The 21,591-nt window shown below is 41.8% G+C and overlaps 1 protein-coding gene across 1 annotated transcript; it reads left to right on the forward strand.

Annotated features, from left to right (window-relative positions):
* The first annotated feature begins 713 nt into the window (after positions 1-713).
* On the forward strand, positions 714-21,174 carry LOC148029500 (THO complex subunit 4B-like). Its single transcript, XM_087688339.1, has 5 exons — positions 714-1,232; positions 1,407-1,523; positions 20,144-20,212; positions 20,310-20,488; positions 20,586-21,174. The coding sequence occupies exons 1-5, from the start codon at positions 1,017-1,019 to the stop codon at positions 20,725-20,727; spliced, it is 723 nt and encodes a 240-aa protein (XP_087544465.1). The 5' UTR covers positions 714-1,016; the 3' UTR covers positions 20,728-21,174.
* The last annotated feature ends 417 nt before the right edge of the window (positions 21,175-21,591 follow it).

The following is a 21,591-nucleotide window of genomic DNA, read 5'->3' on the forward strand; positions in this document are numbered from 1 at the left end:
CCTTGTGTAATAAGACAAGAGGTCTTAGAGGCATGCCTTCTTGCACTATTTTTACAAAGCTTTTCAGATTTATCTATTGAGCTTTTCTAAACTTGAAAAGGAACCAATGACCTTGTAATGAAGACTATTTTAACTTTCACTGAAGGGTGAATGGTCACATTGTCAAATTTATGGACTTGCACTCTCAAGGCTTTGAATGAAGTCAAACAAATTTAGCACAGTGAGGATGGGTTGTGGGACATCGATCAACTTGATACAAGTACCAATCAATAACTATTGTTCAGTTATGCGAGATTGACTTCATAGAGTTTCTCGAGTAACCCTTGGATAGGAGGATATTGAATGGACTTTGTAAGGTGCATTTAGACATAGCCTTTAACTTGATTAGGTTGACTCCTAGGTCGAATTGATCTTTGTGTGGCATGGCTGTCTGTGTCGACTAACACAGTCACTATTCGAACAAGCATGAGCACATTGATATAAGAACATCCAATTTGCCAATTGGGCAAGTGAAATGGGAAAAAAAAAAGAAAAGTTACAGCAAGATAGAAGGATATTGAATGGACTTCGTTAGGTGCGGTTTGTACCCAGCCCTTCACTTGGCTAGGTTGACTCCCCGAGAACACAATGATATCCGTGTGTCGTGGCTTTGGAGACTGCCATAGTCACCATTCTAACAAGCGTGTGCACGCTAATAAAGGAACATCCAATTTGCCAATTGGGCAGGTGAAACGGGGGGGGGGAGGGAAAAAAGAAAAGGAACAGAAAGAGTAAGGACTGCGCGTTGGCTTTGAGAAACTGTCCTGTTTTCATGACAGAACAGTTTTAGGGTTCCATTCAAATTTCCACACAGCAGCTTAGCGGAGCCCTTGTTCTTCTGTATGCCTCAATTTTCCTGCGATTTCCCTCTCCTGTAGCCCCTTTTGCCCCACTTCCCCGTCCCGCATCATTGTGTCTTCCTAGTTGCAATTTGTTACCATCTTCACCCCTGCCTATTTTTCCCCTCTGCCCCTATCATGAGTAACAACCTGGACCTGCCGTTAGACGAGATCATCAAACTGAACAAGCAGAGTAAAGGAGGAGGGAGAGGAGGAGGAGGAGGAGGAGGCGGGGGCAGGCGCGGCCGGGGTGCAGGCAGAAGAGGCGGTGGAAGTTTCCGCGGCAGTGGCCGAGGATCCAGAACTTCATCCTATCTTCGTCCTAGGCGTCCATCTGCATTCCAAATTGCCAAGGCAAGCTACATAACGGCAAAAAACTGCTATTGTTTTCTTTATGTTGGCCATGGAGGGACGCGATTATAGCAGAGACATTATTTTTAAGAAAAAAAAAAGAAGGTGGTGCGGCAGGAAGAAAATTAGTGTGCTGACTTTGCCGTACTCTGATGGCATCTTGTCGTGTGGAAGCAGTCCATCGCAGCACGGCGAACTGGCCTGTTTGACGATCTAGTTGGGCCGACACTCGGACTTGGTACCAAGCTCCAGATATCAAATTTGGACTATGGCGTTTCGAATGAAGATATTAAGGTCCATGCCTTTTCTCTACTTGACAGTTTGTCGCTAGTTCATGTCTCAATAGTTGAATGTTATGACTAGGAGTGTGATTAAATAAAGACATATTAGGTTGTCTATGGCTTCATACAAATTTCATGAGCATGGAACTGTGGACAGCTCCACTGAGGACTCTTTTCCCATTCAGCCATACCTTGAGCCCTTTCGTTGTGCCGTTAGGTTTTCTGAACAGCAGTAGACAGTTGCTTGTATTCTGTGTCAGCAGGTGTCCTTTTGTCTATGTCCTTGTTAGTTTGGTTTTCTTGGGATTTGATGTTATTTATTTGCATAGGGGTATTATCATGATGTGGTTCCACTCCTATTGTCTTTGTTGTTTGCCAATAATTCTCTTTCTTGTTCTTGAACAAGCAATGATGCCTACAGCAAGGAGGACCTGTCCAAAGTGTGGAAAGGCTAAGAAGTTCCTCTCCTCTTTTCTATGAGGTTGCTCTCTAATTCTAGCCTTTTTTATTAGAAGACGAGGTGTAGTTGCTAACTTGTTAGAAAGTTAGGATGAAAGACTTGTGCATTGGCTGTAGTTATGGTGGAAAGAGAAACAGCCACCACCTTCAATTGTGTGTTGATAGTGACATGCTATAATTGAAGTTTAGAGGGAAATTTGAATGTCTATGGATTTTTCAAAGAATGCATAAATGGTTGATTGAACCTTTTTGCGGTGGTCTCCCTTTCAAGCTTCTTTAGGTTTTACACAATGAGTAGAGTTGAGCATGGGTGGTTGCAAAGGTGATCGGTCCCTATAAGTGGATTCTTGGAGCACTTGGAATTAGACATAGCAACACGCTCTTAGTTTAGTATGATAGTTTGTTAGGTCTTGGAGGTGCCATTGTTTTGTTTTGTGGCCCTCATTGTATGGCTTAATGAGTGGATTTGTGGAGCATGTGGAATTAGTCTTAATGACACATTCTTAGTTTAGCACGATTGTCAGGTCTTGGAGGCGCCATTGATTTGCTTTGTGGTCCTCATTGTATGGCTTAATGAGTGGAAGCTACATGGAAAGGCAAGATTCAGCTTGTCTTTTATTTTGAACACTTGATTATTTGGTACTCTAAGCACAAATTTATATTTTGTATGTAGTTATTTGAACACTTGGGCCGCCAAGAGGATGTGCAATTTTTGTTGCATAGCTTTAGCGTAATTATTTGTGCACATGCAAAGTGCAAGCTAATTATTCATGGTGACAGGTCCAAAATTTAAGGTATGTGGTTGGGGACATTGGCAAAGTTTGTGATGAGTTTTGGTTAGGTGCTTGTGGGTGTGTGGTATCAGTTTCAGCCTCAAGCATTAAATAGGCCTTGGGAATGACTAGTGTCATTTGGGCTAGTAAAAATTAAACATTTAGAGCTAGACCAAGGCAAAATGAAAGTTAAAATTCCAAGGGCTTAGCACATTAAATGTGGATGGACAGTGGCAACTTAATGGGAAAGAACAAGAGAATAATTAATTTTCAGCCATTAATTAATTGCTGGAAATTAGAGTGTAGAGGTTGAGATTGCATTAGAATATGCATCATTTATTAATCAAAGAGAGAACATGCTGCGCAAGTTCTTGGACAATGTGTGGGATTGGATAAGGGTAGAAGGATGGCCATTCTAGCTAAGGGGTAGCTAAGAGGGAGGTTTTGAGAAGGCAAGAGGTTGGGAGAATGAGGCAACAACAGATTGTGCATGCGTGATAGGGCGAGGGCAGCAATTTCCTTCTTCGCCTTAGTGAGAGGTGGCGACAGAAGAGGAACGCTTTCTAGTTGCACTAGAATTTTATCCCTCTTTTGAAGCTATTGGTGCAATCAAAATTGCCATTAGAGTTATCCCTTGAAAGATTCCCATTCTAGTTGATCTTTCTCTCTTGCATAATCTAATGTATGATCATATTGATATGGTTTTTGGTGACTAATGGACATGTTTCGGAATGCTGTCACTAGCCCTAGTGTTTATGGGACTTATGGAATGAATGCTTGTCATGATAATGACAAAAGGCCTTAATGAGGGTGGCAAAGCAATGAAGCTAGTGGTGTGCAAGACAAATTGGAGCAATGAAGCTAGTGGTGTGCAAGACAAATTGGAGGCTTTGACCTTTATTATGCAAATTGATGCATCATACTTGGGACAAAACTTCATTAAGTCACATTCTTGAAGGGTAATGCATTGCAATGGTGGACATCACTTCTAATGCAAGGTAGAGCACTATCAACATGGGTACAATTTAAGCAACTGTTTGCTTTTGCATGGTTGATGAGCACCTTGGAACTTGGCATAAGTTGGATGCTTCTCAATGTAAGAACTTAGAGTAATATAACAAAAAGTTTTGAGAGGTGTTGTTGCTTGTTACTTCCTATTGCGTAGTCCCCTTGTTTAGAGCAAATGGTGAAATATTATTGTGGGCTGCCAAAAGAGATTCTAGCATGTTTCAGTTGGCAGATATTACGTGTACATCAAATGCTTTATTGCATGATAACTTACTTGGCTTCAAAGGAAATGCTGAGAAGCTTGAAAAGAAAACTTTTAAGATGGAGAAGAGGGGGAGGTCTAAAATTAAGGCCGGTAAAAAGCAAACACAACAAGATGAAACATGAAAAAATGCTACCCAATGAAGAGAATTAATGGTAGCAAATAGATGCTTTGTTTGTGAACAGGAGGGGCATATGGCAAAGGAGTTGTCCTAGTGGGAAACAAGCTGGTAATACTTAAATAAAGGCGATCAAAAGTGAAAGAAGCCCAAAAGTACTGCTCATTTGATGTCTAATGTGTTTGGTAAGTATCCCAGTGATGATGCAACAAAGCTTTGTAGAGCATGGGGTAAAGCAAGGGATTAACATGCATTTTCTTTGATCTAGATGTACAAGTAAACTTTGTCTTTACAAACATGGTTGCATAGAGAGGGTGAGATGGTTTCTATGGGAGAGATTGTTAAGGCATGCAAGGGTCATGTAGAGGATATCACCCATTATTGGAAGGTTTTGGTTGCACATGTATAGATATGTGGACAATGAAGACTTTTTCATAGCAATGTTGGAGGGTTGTGATACAATGCTTGGCATGCCTTGGCAACATCATTTGTATGTTCTAATTGACAAAGTAGTCACTCTTCAACATGAGAGCAAAGCACATACTTTGAATATGAAGCTTAAAGGGAAATTAATTCTCATTTTATTTGCTCTTGCTATTATGAAAAATCACCTATCAACTCACTTGGTATTTGCAAAAGGTAAAGATAATATTAAAACTATAGATAATGTAATTTAGACAAAGATCACATGCCATTTTTGAAGGAGTATGCTGATTGCTTCTCATAGTCATTGTCAGGGCAGCTATGGCTTGAAAGGTGTGAGGTTTATGCCATGGATTTGATCCTTGGAAATGTTGCCCTAAATAAGCCACCTTACAGAGGAGTGTAGCCCGGTAGGAGGAGATTATGAGCCAAGTCAATGAGCTGTTAGAAAAGAGGTTGATGCAACCCAACTTATCTTCATATTTCTCTCTAGTGTTATTGGTATAGAAACATGATGGTTCATGGTGTACATGCATTGACTATAGAGTCTTGAATAAGATCACGGTCAAAAACCAATTTTCAACTTTTAGGATTGATGATATCATGGATAGATTGCAAGAGCTTGCAAATTTTTAAACTGTACAGATATGAAAAGTGGTTACTATTAGATAGGCTTGAGGATGTGCCTAAGGTAACTTTTGCACTTTCTTTGTCTTATATGAGTATTTGCTTATGCCTCTTAGGCTCATGAATGCTTTAGCTTCTTGAATGAAGTGGAGCATGGGAAACACTTAGCTATAGTGTTCAATGAGCTAAAGAAGCATTGGTTGATGGCATACATATGGATCTTACTAATGTTCAAGCAAAATGTTTATGGCTACACTTAATGTGTGTGAGATTGGCAGTTTCTTGGACTTTGCTCATATTGTTGAAGGTACATTCATCATTTTGCTGAAATGGCTTCTCCCTTGCATGCTTTGCAAAAGAAAGGTGTCTTTTAGATGGATAGGAGTGGAAATATTAGCATTTGACAAGGAAAAGTGGTTTCAAATCTAGTGCTTGCATTGCTAGATCTATTTGTTGTGCAGTGTGATGCATGTGATAACAACACTAGGCCTGTTTTAATGCAAGATGGACATGTAGTCAGGTATGAGAGTCTTGTTCTCCATGGTGCAAAGAAGAATTTGCAAGTTGATGAGATATAAATAATTATTTGTGGCTCAAAAATAATTTGATTGGCCAATATTTAAATTGGCTAGGCCAATTTATCATCCAAGTGATCTTGAGCACTCATTAGCTCAAAGCTGACATTAGTTAATTAATCAATGCCAATTCCATAGTATCATCCCCATTGATATTAATGGCTAATTAAATGCTCTAGGCCACATTTTCACATTGGGTAGTACCTAGTACTTGTTAGCATAACTTATTACATCTTTTGTCAATGTCACCCTTTGATCACCAAGGTTACTCAGGTCTCAGTCATTTAATTGACTTGCATTGCACATGTGTACCTTACATGTGCACAACTTAATAATGCCAAAGCTAAGCATTCTAAGCATTAAAATTACACATCCTCGTGACATACCTCCCTCTTGAAATCCTTGCAATCATCCTCGATTGCATTGCCAAGTGACAAAAGCAAACTAATATTAAACTAGAAAAGCCATGGGCATCATAGTTGAAGAACGTTAGTTGCTACTACTCTATTATGCTATTGTCCAACTCATGCTGAAATTTCCAGCCCTTATAACTAAGTCATTATTGACCAAAACGAAACTCTAATTGTTGGTAGAACCATTGTGGATGCATCCATTACTTTATCTCAAAAGTTTTTGATGAATCAACTGGAGTAAGCATAAACCATGGTTGTACTATAAGTGGGATTACTTCACATGTTGGTGTCCATAAACCCAGCTTAATACCATTGAAAACTAATGACCATTCGTTGAAAACCAGCAATTGATAATCAGCCTCTGATGGTGATGACCATACTCTAATGATCATACACTAATGAAAACTAATGATCATACATTGATGCAAAACCATATCCATCTGCATTTCAACTATAGTGATTAGTACATTGAATAGTAACCTTGCAAACATACTATTGGCAAACAATACCTTTGATGCATGGTGAATACACTTGAGATCCACTATATACTAGAGTTGTCTATTGCTAGAGGAGTGTAAGTGCTACCTTCCCTTAGCATTAGGCAATGCTTTGGACCTTCTAAGCTTTGTTGAGCTTGATTGAGCTTGATCCAAAGTAGGTTCCAATTGAAAGGCTCCTAGGTAAAGTTGTAACAACTAAAAGTGGTTTGTGTTGTCACCCTTTTCCATCCATTTGGTATCCATTGGTGAATAATTATGAAATTTCACTAAATACCTTTGGGAAGCTTTACCTCTGATCTTCCTTATTTTTAAGTATTAGCCTATTAGGACAATCCCTTGCCATGTGGCCCTCTTGTTTGCATACAAAGCATTTATTTGCAGCCATTAACTCCTTGCGTTGTGCAAGTGTTTTCCAAGTTTTCCTTTCCATTTTTGCCTCTTCTTAGCCCTATTTCCAGATTTGCTCCTTTTTTTAGCTGTTGAATGTTTCTCGAAGGGCTCATCATCATCTTGGAAGCCTGAGTCCTTTCCATGCAGCAAAGCATCGATTGTATTTGTTGTCTCTATGAGTTGTGACATGTTGGTTAAGGTGGTCTTCTAGTAAAATTCCCTAATTCCTTTAGGCAGCCCATAACAATACTTCTCCACTTGGCCCATGAGAGTGACAACTCAATAAGAAGTAAGGGGCAACAATTTATTCTAAAATATCTTATTGTATTGCTCCAAATTTTTGCATTGTGATGCATCTATCTTGTTCCAAGCAGTCGTAATATCCACTTCAAAGGTGCTTGTCAACCAATTAGAAGCAAACATTAGCTTAAATTGTGTCCATGTTGAGAATGCTCTATCTCACATTAGAAACGTGGATCACTCTTACAATGCATTTTTTTGAAGAAAATCGCTACCTTTCGAACTTTATGGGATTCGGTGGAATTGCCTTCTGAATAACCTGCATCAAATTGTTGAATGAAAGTCAGCTTTCACCTATCTTGTGCACCATTAATGGCCTCAAACCTCACCCCTTTTCCACCCTCATCATTGTGCTTTGCTGCCCCTTGGGAGCCAAATTCTCATAGATTGGTTGCTGCAAAAAGGGTGCACTTGCTACCTTTGCATCATAACCAGCACCATAAGAAGCATTTGTGTGACCAACATTCATTATTTGAGCCCCATACATACGAGGGGGTGTAGATGCATTACTATACATGCCATTGTGTGCCCCAAGTATCATGCCAATACTACCATACATGGGGTTTTACATTCCAATTGCCATACTCGAATGCATTGGGCCTTTCATTTGATGCTTTGGTTGCTATATACCATAAGGAGTTGTACCATGGTCCCCATATGCAATTCTTGATCCACCATAGCACAACATATAGCACCACCACCAAAGTATCCTCATTGGCCCATATTTGTATCATGTATTGCTATCCAAAATCTATTGCATTCGTACTATCGAGATGGCCTTGCATTTATGTGTCTTACCCCACTTGCACTAGTTGCTTTTGCTCATTGACAACATTGGGATCATCTTGAAATGGTTTTGGCATTTCCTTCGGTACATTGTGTTGTTTTGAAGCTCTAGATGATGACTTTCTCTTTTGGCCCTTGCTGTCCTTGGAAGAATTCAAAAACCGAGTAAATTGAGGATCATTTGCTAAATATGCTAACATATTAGCTGCTTTTCTCAAACGATCTTTGAATCGGTCATCAAATTCTTCATCTTGCTGATCATAAGCATTTAGTGGCCTAGAGGGACATGCTTCTTGCTCTAAACCCACATTTTCTCCTTTTTGCCCAAGCTATGTGCCTATTCCAAGATTAGGCATTGCATTTTCTCTATGTGCCTTTCAATGGTGAAGCGTCATCGTGACTTGAACCCAAATCATTGCATGATGACATGCTTGCTATAAATGCACTCAGCTGATCACAATTTCAGCAATATGCAACTTCATTGACTTGCATACATGTGCCTTGAGCCCACCTACTCAAGGGAGTTGATGGTATCCTAGCAACAAAACCATGCAACTAGCCTTCCTTCTCAAAGATGGTGGTAATGACTCGATTAATTGACAAATACAGCAAACATAAAATTCACACAAACTGAAAATGCACATGTTACCACTTAATCTTGGACAATGGATAGCTTGTTAGCCCCAAAATTGGCACCCCTTGTGGTATTTGGATGGAATACAATAAGATTCACTAAATCTCCTTTGCTCTCCAATTGCCTCTTGTTGTCATAAATGACCAACAAGCCTTCAAACCAATTTTCCCCTTGGTTTGGTTGGGGATTGGCTTTCATTTGTGCTCCTTGAGTGACAAATTGGGCCCCAAATGTTTCCTGGTTGAATTGCCACTTGAATCTCTTGAAATTACTCCAATTTTAGTGATTGAAATTCAAGTCTCTAGGCCGGCCTTCAATTTCTAAGCATGCTTCTCGAGTGATTGTCAAATCTTGATTTCTGTTGTAAATTAGGGTTTTTTGTAGAGATGAGTCAAGATTTTTGCCTCCAATGGTTGAGAGAGAATGCTAAACATGCAACGGATTTAGACTTTGCAAGAAAATGGAAGGAATCAATAGCTACCCTCCTTAGATAGCCATGAAAGCTGTCTCCACTGATAGAACACACCATATGTGATGTTGCTTGGCTGAAACAACTCTCAAACTATTGTCACCTACTATTGTGGTTTCTTTTGGGTATGTCATTGGCCCTTGGAGGGTCTCTTGTTGGTTGGAAACGGCTTGTCAACGGTTGCTGTAGCAATGGTAGCCTCTTCTCTCTCTTTCTCTCTCAACTTGCACAAGGTTGAAATGACTCTCTCTCTTGAGTGATTGTCAAATCTTGATTTCTGTTGTAAATTAGGGTTTTTTGTAGAGATGAGTCAAGATTTTTGCCTCCAATGGTTGAGAGAGAATGCTAAACATGCAACGGATTTAGACTTTGCAAGAAAATGGAAGGAATCAATAGCTACCCTCCTTAGATAGCCATGAAAGCTGTCTCCACTGATAGAACACACCATATGTGATGTTGCTTGGCTGAAACAACTCTCAAACTATTGTCACCTACTATTGTGGTCTCTTTTGGGTATGTCATTGGCCCTTGGAGGGTCTCTTGTTGGTTGGAAACGGCTTGTCAACGGTTGCTGTAGCAATGGTAGCCTCTTCTCTCTCTTTCTCTCTCAACTTGCACAAGGTTGAAATGACTCTCTCTCTTTGCTAGCCTCAAAATCGTTTTTCCCACTTGTAGTCAAGTCTTGCTAAGTGGCAGCCTTCCAAAATAATTTCCAACATTATCCAATTTTATGTAATTGATTTTCACAATATTAAATTTAAAAATTAATCTAATAGTTAGTTGTGGCTCAAAAAAATGATTTATTTGGCCAACAATTGAATTGGCTAGGCCAATGTATCACCCAAGTGATCCTAAGCACTTATTAGTTTGGGATTGGCATTAATTGATTAATTAATGCCAATTCCATAGTGTCATGACTAACACTAATGGTTAATTAAATGTTCTAGGTGAAGTTTTGACATCGGGTACGACCTAGTATCCGCCAAGCATAACTTAGTACAAATTTTGCCAACGTCACCCATTGTTCATTGGGGTTACTAAGGTCTCATCGTCACTTAATTGACTTGCATTTCACATGTGTAAGTATTCTCAACATGGTTAATAATTAGCTCTTTATTACATCCCTAAAATTTAATTTTTACCAAACTTTCCTATAGAGTGTTTGTGTCTCACAAGCCAAACCCTAATATGGGAGGATCCACTTGCCTATAAATAGTAGGCAGGCCATCAGCTCAGCCCTAATCTTGTTTACAGGTCTTCCTCTTGTGGGTGCCCACTTCTCTTGATGTCTACACCCCTCCTTGGGAGATACCTCAGTTCGCGGTAGTGATCAGCTCTCCCGAGTTATTGTTGATAGTTTGCAGCCCTCCTACCTAGTGTTTGCTGATCATTGACACTTTCCAGTTTACATTCGGCTGCTTCTAGCCATTGCCTACTGTTGGAGACTCCTTTCCAGCTTCTGTTTGCTGCTGCCAGCCCTCTAGACATTTTTCAGCTAGTCGCCAGTCTGTTAGAGGCAGCATATTGCTGCGTTTTCAGTTCCTTGTTGTTACTAGGTTCAATACTATTCATCAAGCTGTCTACTCTTCGAGCTGCTTCAGTCATGTTCAGCTTGATCTAGACTCTTTAGATCTGCATTTGTTGTTGCTGATCACATCTAGAGGTTGTTTGCTTCTTTGATTTGGGGTCTGTACAAAGTACAACATACTCTCCAACTCATATTCTTTGCCTTAGTCTTTCAGAGACACGAGAATTGGAGGTCTTGTATTCACTCTATTTTGTGTTTACTGCATTGAGCATTGTATCCATTCATCTATTATTCATTCTTTTATCTTCTTTGTTCATTGTCTTTGTGTTATCCTAACCCTATTGAGTTCTTTTGCTAGTTTGTGGTTTGTCATACGATTGTGTTCATATTTTGTGTTCAAGTATTTCTTTATAATAAGAAGGGCCAAATTGGGCAATTTTGGAAACTATCTTATTAAAGAAAGGAGATCATGTCACATTGAATGGAATTGTGCATGAGAAAAGAGAATTGTGTGATAGCTACATCTACTTGAGCCTTCCTTTGTGGGTGCCATGTAGTGAACAAATTGATTGACTCTGCTCTCATGGGCTCTCCCACTAGTAGTAGTAGTAGTAGTTGAAGACAATGCTCGGATGACATGCAGGTCTTTTGGAGCTTTGGTTTTTGATACATGTTTAATTCCTTCTCATGCGAGCATGATCCTTTGATGGTATCTTGTTGCAACCTTTGATGTTATGGCCAATGATATTGAGGCGATATACCATCACTCAATCAACACCTCCACCTCATTGATGCCATGTAAATAACTTGAAATGCCTTAGCCTTGCTATTGCATGACTCAATTACACTAACTTGTTGCCACTAGTAGTCAATTTTCATCATCTCTTTCTCTTGGCATTTCGTTTAGTTGGGCTTCCATGGTATGAGGCTGCATTGCGAGGTAGCAAGAAGGGAAGAAACACACACACACACACACACACACACACACACACACACAGATTTCAATTTTATCATTAGAAAACCCAAAGCACAATCCTACATTACTTTTGTTCTCTCTAACTTTGACTTAGCTCTCTCTTTGTGTGTCTCTCCCCATCTCTCACCTAGCGCGTGCACACTCTCAACTCTCTCAATGAGCCATGTATTGCGTGCGCGCACAGATTCTTTCTTGTGTTGTAGTTGTTTATTGCGATTTTGTAGTGCAAAGATATAACTTTTTGTTTAAGTTGTGTGGTAGGTGCCACTTGGGTTTTGGGGAGAGAGGGAGAGAGAGAGAGGGTAGATGTTGAGATAGCAAAGTCGGTAAGTGCATTGTATTAGATTATTATTTACTAGTGTTTGGGAGTCAATCTAGATAGTATAGTGACTTGTGTGCCTATAAGTAGTGAATGGGCATTATAGCACACTCACTTACTCATACATTCTTCATCATTTTCCCATTTATTCAATTTCACACTTTTAGCTTCAGCCTTCTACCACTAGTGTCCACACACCTATCTAGGTAGATATCTTAGTTCGTGATGCTGCTAGCAAATCATGGCACCATACCAGTAGACAATCTCATTATGGAGGTCATCTTCACATTGCTATCAGCTTTGGACACTCTTGATTGCTGCATTTTGAGTCTAGACAGCTTGGCGATCCATTCATCATCGTTTTCACTTTTATGATACTGGTTTTACTCCTCGGAACAGTACAACGGATTGTTCATCATTTATGTGCATTCCTAGCTCTTTTGCCACTCCAGCACCTAGGTGATATTTCCAATTTTGCATTTTCTCCTCTTTTGAAGATCTGCCTGGAAGTTGCTTGTTTGCAACCCATTTACATGGAGAGATTTTCACCAAGATTCTTGCATTTACTTCTCCAATTAGCTGCCAAGCAGTTGCCTTGATAGCAACTGTCATCTTGGAGAGATTGCAGCACGTCGTTCATCTTTGACAACTCTTGAGAATTGTATTTCACTCCCTCTATTGATGTCTTTAAGCACTTGAATTTTGGCTTGGGGATTTAAGGCCTGGAACGCAGCCTGAAACATTTCATTACATCCTGGAAAGGCCATGCCACTGAAAGGTTTGACCTGAAACATTTTGTCTTTTGAAACATGTTTTGTCCCTCTCTTCTCTCGTTTCAATTTTGGAACCTTTTCAGGCCGTTTCGTGTGACTATAGCTCATGGTGAGCTGTACAATCCTTTTTGATCTATGATGCCTACTTGTCATCAATGATGAGAAGAGTTGGTACTTTGATACTCATGCTTCAAAATAACATCAATGTGCGAGAATCTGTTGACTACATGCAATTTAGAGAGCTTGTGATGGACATATTCCTCTGTGGCATGTAGTCAACCATATTCCTGTGTGTATAGTGTGAGAAGATTGCATCAATGATTGGTGTGTTATGAGAAGGCCATGTCAGTGATTGGATGTGACTCAAGAAAGGCCATACTTGTCTTTGGTGGGATGCGAGATTGACTTGTGAGGGCTTGAATTGGTTTTGATGTGAGAAGGGCATGTCAGTGATCAGATGTGATAAAAGAAAGATAATTATCTTCGATGGGATGTGAGATTGACTTGTGAGGGCTTGAATTGGATCTGATGTAAGAAGGGCATGTCAGCGATGAGATGTGAGGGCTTGAATTGGATCTGATGTGAGAAGGGCATGTCAATGATCAGATGTGACAAAAGAAAGACACTCATCTTTGATGGGATGTGAGATTGACCTGGAAGGGCTTGATCTATGTTTAGTGATTGGACCCAAGCATGTAATATTGGACCTGAGCATGTAATATTTGTTAATTGCACAGAGTGGAACCTAATAATATGGAACCATGAGAATAGGTTTTTGGTGTGCAAACCTGAAATTTTTATTAACTCAAAATGTTCGGGTGCTTAAGGTGCTGGCTCAAGTAATACTGTTGATTTGTGGCAAAATCAATTTAAATTTCAGGTATTTGGATGTCTTAACAGATTTTTTGACAATTGCAAGCATTGAAGATTATGATGTTTGCTAGATGCTGTTAGAGGTAGAGTCATCCCCTGGAGAGGCAATCGGACACGCCAGTAGGGTATGGCAGTGCCACATTAGCATAGTACGGTAGAGGACACGTCAGCAGGTGCCACGTCAACAATGCAGTCCGCCAGTTTTCTGCAATCGGCTGCATTTAATGTAGCCAACCTAGTGTTGTTATTTATTATTTTTGGCTATTTATAGTCAGTGTGTGGCACACTCAGATTATCATTCATTCAGATATTGGTCTTGAGATATGTTGGCTGAGACAAACTGTGCTCGGGTTGACGGAGATTAAGGTCATCAAGTCGGAGACACACGCAAATATTTCCTCTGCCCTTGTGTATATTTCTGCACTCTTATACAGTATACTACATTGCAGATTTTTTGCGTTCACACTCCTCTCTCTCTCTTTGTGTTCACTCTCTCAGTCTTTGTCCTATGCTTTTGCATTGCTGCACTCTGACATGGTATCAGAGCAGTAAAGACGGACTGACTGAGCTTTGAACCTACCTGAAGAGGAGATTTCAGCGCGACACAAGGTTGCGTTTCCAGGATTCAAGGGCAAGTGAGAGGGCTGCTCATTGGATCAAGGCTGAAGCAAGCGTGGGTGTATGGGAAAGGAGTCTAACTGGCGTTCCACTACAGATTTTACCTTTTCATCGCCTCCAGCGGGTGAAGAAGGTTTGAGCAGCTGAGAAACCAGCCCTAATAGGCTGCGTTTACACAGTCAGAGGGGGCTGATTTTGCGTTTGTGCAGGCATTGCAGGTAAACATGTCTACAGAGGCTGATTTGGAGTTCCAGGCGATCATGGATAGGAAGGTGCTTGTCTTACTGGCTCTTCCATTGGATCAGAAGCTTGATGGTGACAATTACCGCATTTGGTGGGTGATGATGTTCGCCATTCTAGAGTCTTATGATCTGGAGGAGCTTGTGTTGGAGGACTTCAACTGGCCCTCGGTGCTAGATGAGTCCAAACTCTCTTCCAGTGCTCGTGCGGAGTTGACCAAGGCCCAGTCTCATTGGGACAAATTGAATGCCATGATTCGTTCTTTTCTTTTTTTGTCTTGTACTACAGTCGTGATAGCTCACATCGAGTACTTGATGGTGGCTCGCGAGATATGGTTGGAGCTTGACCAGATGTACAACTGGATGACCATGATGAAGAGGGTTTCTTTGGAGGTGCAGATGTGGACCTTGTCCGTGAATAAGTCTTCTTCGCTTTGGGAACATATCAACAAGCTTCGGCAGCTTCAGATGCAGGTTCAAACTGCGGGGAAGCCTATTTCCTCCGAAGACATGGCGATTACTTTATTGTCCCAGTTGTCGCCACGATTCGGTACCTTTTATTCCACTCCTATTGCGTCAGGACGAGAGTTGACTCTTCGGTGGGAAGAGTTGGTTCCTATGGTCTTGGACCAAGAGGAACAATTGAAGGGACAGAATGCTTCCAAATCGGAGGCTTTGGTTGGTCAAGCCTCTCAGAAGAAGAGGAAGGACTAAATGAAGGAGGACAACAAATCCAAGAAGGACAAGGAGAAGGAATCAACTTGCAATATTTGTGGTAAGACCGGTCATTGGAAGAAGGATTGCCCTAACAAAGACAAGAAAAGACACCAAGAAGAAGGACACGAAGGATTCTGGAGCAGTGGTTACACCCTCATCAATTGCTTTTCTACACTTAGCAGTCATTGAGGACTCTATATTGAAGATTTCTGATGTTGCGATGACAGCCCCCCAGACTCGTGAGTGGATCTTGGATAGTGGTGCCTCCCGGCACATGACTCCTCCCATTAATGTTGCCCATTTGCGACCGCGTGGGCAGATTTTCATTGGAGATAGCTCTTTTGTGTCTATTGCTGTGCGGGGTGAGATGCAGCTTATTCCAGATGGACGTGGTGGTACCCACACTTCCAAGGTGTTGCATGTGCCAAGATTGGGGTATCACTTACTTTCGGTTCATAAGATTTGTACTCTTAGCCTCTTGGTGAAGCTTGATAGTGATACTGTTCGAGTCTTTGATTGTGAATCAAGAAAGGTTCTCTCTGCAGTATGAGGAGGATGACATCTACAAACTAAAGTCTTATACATCGTTTACCTCTCTTCTTCTTACCTCTCAGACACAGTTCGAGCTTATGGCATGCTTGGTTTGGCCACTTGAACTATGAGTACCTTCGGAAGGTATCGCAAAGATCGTTTGTTCGAGGTTTGCTCGATATAGTGGTGAGCTATCAGCCATGTGTCTTATGGCATGCTCGGTTTGGCCACTTGAACTATGAGTACCTTCGGAAGGCATCGCAAAGATCGTTTGTTCGAGGTTTGCTCGATATAGTGGTGAGCCATCAGCCATGTGTCTTCTGCATTCGCGAGAAATTGCATCAGGATGCGATTTCCAACAAAGCTTCGAGGCGATCTACTGTACCCATGAGCTTGTATGTATGGATCTTTGTGGCCCGATGAGAACCGAGTCCCTGAAGAGGAGCTTGTACTTCATGTTGATTGTAGATGACTACAGCACGATGACTTGGGCCTATTTCTTGACTTTGAAGTTGGAGGCTTTCTCCCAGTTCAAGGATTGGCTTCTCTTTGAGGAGAACTGATCTGGCCGGCGATTTAAGACCTTGCGTTCAGACAAGGTTGGTGAATTTGTCTAATGAGTTTGCTCGTTTTTGTGCAGATAGGGGCATTCACCAGGAGTTTGCTAACACCAACACTTCTCAAGAGAATGGCATGTTGAAGCGGAAGAACAGAAGTGTGATCGAGATGGCGCGCACCATGATGGAGCAGTGGATCAAGGCCGTGGCTACCGTAGTTCATATCCTCAATCGATCTCCCACTTTGGCCGTTGACAGGATGATACCTTTTGAGGCTTAATTTGGGATGAAGCTTGATGTCTCTTATTTCAGGATCTTTGGGTGTGATGCCTATGTGCACATCTCGAAGACATAGCGTGACAAGTTTGAGGCGGCTTCTTGATGAAAGGTTTTTGTTGGCTACAACTCCCAGTCTCAAGGTTATCGTCTGTTTGATCTCGTCAAGTGGGATGTCTACATGAGCCGAGATGTACGGTTCGTGGAAGTTCCGGCCACAGAGAGGGGTGAGGAGCACCCCATCCTTGGAGATCTAGGGGAGAGTTGGGCTTCTGCGACAATTCCTTTGGAGCCAGAGCCTCTTGATGGAGATTCTTCTTCTGATTCAGAGTCTTCCCTTCCACTGGCCACCCTCGAGGAGCTTCTACTGGTGGATGTACCGGAGTCTTCAGCAGATGGAGAGCGATGGGGAGAGGTTCGTTCTCCTCCTCGTTAGGCCCATGACACACTTCGAGATTCAGGGATCGAGGGGGTCCTTGAGGAGTGGGAACCGCAGGATGGACGGTGGAGGTCACGGAGGAATCATGCACATTCTACGGAGCTTGTTTGCTCTAACTATTGTTTGATGACCCATGTTATGCAGGATCGTGAGCCCACTTCAGTGAAGGAGGCTTTGCAGTCTGACGATTTGCGGAAGGCTATGGAAGCCGAGTTGGAGGCTATTGAGAGGAATGACACTTGGTCTCTTGTGGCTCGTCTCTCTCACAAGAAGGTGATTGGCGTCAAGTGGATCTTCAAGACCAAGTACGTTAGCGATGGTTCTTTGGACAAGCACAAGGCTCACCTTGTTGCTAAAGGTTTTACTCAGCGCCCAGACATTGATTTCCATGATACGTTTGCCCCCATTGCTCGTATGGCAACTATTCGAGTTGTTCTTGCCTTGACTGGCCATAGGCGATGGCTTGTCTTTCAGTTGGATGTGAAGTTCACCTTTCTCAATGGTGATTTGCAGGAGGAGATCTATGTTAAGCTATCTCTTGGCTTTGGGTCCTCGGATGAGAAAGTCTACAAGTTGAAGAAGGCCTTGTATGGCCTTAAGCAGGCTCCGCGTGCATGGAACGAGAAGATAAACTCGTTTCTTCAGTCGAAGTTGGGATATGGGGACTCCAAGGCTAATCCGCAACTTTATGTGCACACTTCTGAGGTTGGTTGTGTGTTGTTTGTGTTATATGTTGATGATTTGATTTTGACAGGGGATTATGCACAGAAGTTCCGAAAGACCAAGGCAGCTTTACATCAGACATTCGAGATGACGGATTTGGGGCTTCTTCATTTCTTCTTGGGTCACGATATTTATTAGTCTCAGAGGGTGATTTTCATCTCTTAGCAACGATACATATAGGAGCTCTTGGTGACTTTTGAGATGGAGCCTTGTCGGCCCATTTCTACTCCTATGGATCTGAACTGGAAGGCCACTTCCCACTCAGATTCTCCCGTGACGGATGCTTCCCGCTACCGTCAGTTAATTGGATCCTTGATTTGGTTTCTCAACACTCGTATAGATCTTTGTTTTGTTGTGGGTCTTTTGATCGGGTTCATGAGTGAACCCAAACAGGTGCATTGGCAGGCTGCCTTAAGGATTCTTTGGTATTTGAGGGGGACCTTTGACGTAGGGATTTCTTATCCAGTAGGTACAGATGCTTCGGATCTTGTTCTTGCAGGTTGGAGTGACTCGGATTGGGTTGGCGATGTGGACCACAGGCGGTCTACTACAGGCTACTGTTTTACCTTGGGTACAGGTGTTATCTCTTGGAGTAGCAAGAAGCAATCGACGGTAGCTCTTTCTTCTACCGAGGTGGAGTATCGGGCTAGGTCTTTCACCACATGTGAGGTTGTGTGGCTTCGGAGATTGTTGGAGGAGCTTGGCTGCCCCAAGACTCATCCTACTCTTTTGTGGTGTGACAATGAGAGTTGCATTGCCTTGGTATGGAATCTTGTATTCCATGCTTGGACGAAGCACATTGAGAACCAGCATCACTTCATTCGGGAGAAGCTTCTGGATGGGACTATTGATGTGGAGTTCTGCAAGATGGAGGATAATCTTGTAGATTTGTTAATGAAGGTGCTTCCCCAGGCTTTACTTCGTTAGCATTCTAGATCCCTCAGTTTGATGCCTCGTCCAGGATTTGAGAGGGGGTGTTAGAGGTAGAATCATCCCTTGGACAGACAATCGGACACATCAGTAAGGTACGGCGGTGCCATGTCAGCACAATATGGCAGAGGACACGTCAGTGGGCGCCACGCCAGCAGTGCAGTCGAACAGATTTTCTGTCTGCAGTCGGCCAGTTTTCTGCAGTCGGCTGCAGACCTGGTGCTGTTATTTATTATTTTTGGCTATTTATAGCTAGTGTGTGGCACACTCCGATTATCATTCATTCAGATTCTTGTCTTGAGATCTGTTGGCTGAGATAGACTGTGGCATGTGCTCAGGCTGACGGAGATCGAGGTCATCAAGTCGGAGACACGCAGATATTTCCTCTGCCCCCGTGTATATTTCTGCACTCTTATACAGCATACTACACTGCAGATTTTCTGCGTTTACATTGTCTCCTCTCTCTCTCTCTCTGTGTTCACTCTCTCTTAGTCTTTGTCTTACGCTTCCGCATCGCTGCACTCTGACAGATGCCCCTCAGCCTGAGAATCCGAGATATATAGTCTATTTTTGATTTGACATCAGTTGGACCCAACTCTGCTGAAAAACAACGAGCAGCTACAAACGCGAGACAGATATGCTGAAATCAAAATCTGAAAAGCAGAAGCATGAAATGGCATTTCAGATCAATATTTTGCTTGAAATTTTGGACATTGACTTGGGAAGAAGATAGTTTGACTTGTAAAATCCTGGTGCAGGACACAATGATGAAGCCACTGTGTTTCTGGCACATGGCATTGCCTTTGCTTGCTCACTGGGCAATTTTAAAGGTGACAAGGTGTAGCAAAGGTAGAAATCTGGCTGCTTATAAACCCGAGGAGGAAGAGAGCAACCAATATATCTTTTTAACATGTAAGAAATGAGCTGGCTTGTAAAGGGGTGGCTAACATCTGCTACTGTGGTATTTGAAGGTTCAGTGAGTAGTTATGCTACTGGGTGATATTAATCCCAGTTAGGTTGTGTTCAGAAAGTATTTGATACCCATAATGGACGTGCTTCCTGTTCTGCAAGAATTGCGTGATCTCAACCTAAGGAGCCTCAGAAATAGTAGGTTGAAGATTCTTAGTTTGCCTTTTTGCCTTCTCAACCGACCACATAAGTCTGATCTTCAGGATAAGCAACTAACAAGAAAGCTTATTTTTGTGAAGCTATTTCTTGGTTTGTACTGTGTGAAGCTGTTTTTGTGAAGGGTGAATGATCTCAGGTTGAATATCTTATTTGTATAGGTCCTAACAGACATGGTGACCAAGATTTTCAATTTGGAAAACGTTTGATGCATGACCATTAGATTGTGTTGATTTGTATTCTGCTTAAGGATCTGTTTTGATTGGATGCAGGAGCTCTTCTCCGAAATGGGTGAACTGAAACATTGTGGTATACATTATGACAAAAGCGGGCGCTCTGAGGTATGATGTGTTTTCTCTTCCTAAAAATTGATGACCAATTGAGAAATTCAATGGCCATTGTCATGGACTTAATACTGTTTCTGGTCCCTGCCAATAGGGAACAGCAGTTGTTGTCTTTGTACGGAGATCTGATGCTCTCGCTGCTATAAAGAGATACAACAATGTACAACTTGATGGCAAGCCTATGAAGATAGAACTAGTAAGCACAAATCCAGTAAATACAGCAGGTCGTGGAGCAGCAGCAGTGGGTAGAGGTCGACCTGCTGCTAGTCTGAGGTATATAATCTGAAATTTTTTGTTGGTTGCAATTTGACAATCATAGTATATGGCTTGTTCTGTATAATGATAGATTGTGTGCTGTAATTGTTGGCAGAGGACGAGGGAGAGGGTTTGGTTTGAGAGGCTTCCGGGGCCGTGGCAGAGGACGGGGCTGGCGGGGCTCTTCTAAAGTTCCATCCGTTGCAGAGCTAGATGCTGACTTGGAAAAGTATCACAAGGATGCGATGGAAATGTGATTGACAGATGATCTTTTCGGGCTTCATGTTCTTGGAGTTGGATGGCCAGTGTTCGTTTTTTTTTGTTTTAGAATATGCTCTTACCTTGGAAGATGCTTTGTGCAGCCTTGTCAATGAATGTTTTACTTCATCTTAGAGGGCAGAACATGCCATAAAGGACAGTATTAGATTAGTTATAAAAACATCAACATTCTGTTTGCCAAGCCCCCTTTTTCTGGCCATCATCTGAGAAATTACCAGATTGATACTGCCTTGCGGGAGGGGGGGAGAGAGAGAGAGAGAGAGGGAGATGGTCATTGTTGTAGTAGCTGTATCTGGTAATAGTGTGGTAGTTTGATGAAAGACGTATGAGGGATTTAAAAAGTATAGCCTATATGGCTACTGTAATTTTGTGCAAGGCTCTCTGATCTAGCTGGGGGGATGTGATAGCTCTCTCTTGCTTTCTCCTCTGCTCTCTTTGCTGGTACTGCCTGTATGTATTCTTTACTTCCGCAGCTACCTCTGCTTAACTATGCTAACTTCTGCAGCTATTCTTTGGTGTTTGCTACTGCACGTGTTTCTTCTAGCTGAGAAGGTTGGGGTAGCGCTCACTATTGGTAATATTTCACTAGGTCTTGTAACACTTTTATTCTTGGAAATTCTTTTCTGTACCTAAAACAATGCAATAAGATTGTTAAATGCATCCTTACTTTAAGTCACTGTATCGATAGAGACGGGATGTTGCAGAATACTTACTGCTGCTGGAGCCAAAATTGCTTGTTGCATATCTATTGAACAGCAACTTGATTAAGGCTCTTGATGAATACAACTAGTCATGCTGAAAGCTGGTAATGAAATCACATAATCTGTCTGCTTAAACTTTGA

The sequence above is a fragment of the Lygodium microphyllum genome, chromosome 11, assembly GCF_053477565.2.
Source record: "Lygodium microphyllum isolate KBCC chromosome 11, Lygodium_microphyllum_v1.1.10, whole genome shotgun sequence".
NCBI classification, from domain to species: domain Eukaryota; kingdom Viridiplantae; phylum Streptophyta; class Polypodiopsida; order Schizaeales; family Lygodiaceae; genus Lygodium; species Lygodium microphyllum.

What these genes read in the sequence shown, in the direction of transcription:
- LOC148029500 (XM_087688339.1), top strand. Translation starts at nt 1,017, where the DNA reads ATGAGTAACAACCTGGACCTGCCGTTAGACGAGATCATCAAACTGAAC. An exon ending in TTTCGAATGAAGATATTAAG is followed by an intron (nt 1,524 to 20,143) that starts GTCCATGCCTTT and finishes GATTGGATGCAG; the next exon opens with GAGCTCTTCTCCGAAATGGG. An exon ending in CGACCTGCTGCTAGTCTGAG is followed by an intron (nt 20,489 to 20,585) that starts GTATATAATCTG and finishes AATTGTTGGCAG; the next exon opens with AGGACGAGGGAGAGGGTTTG.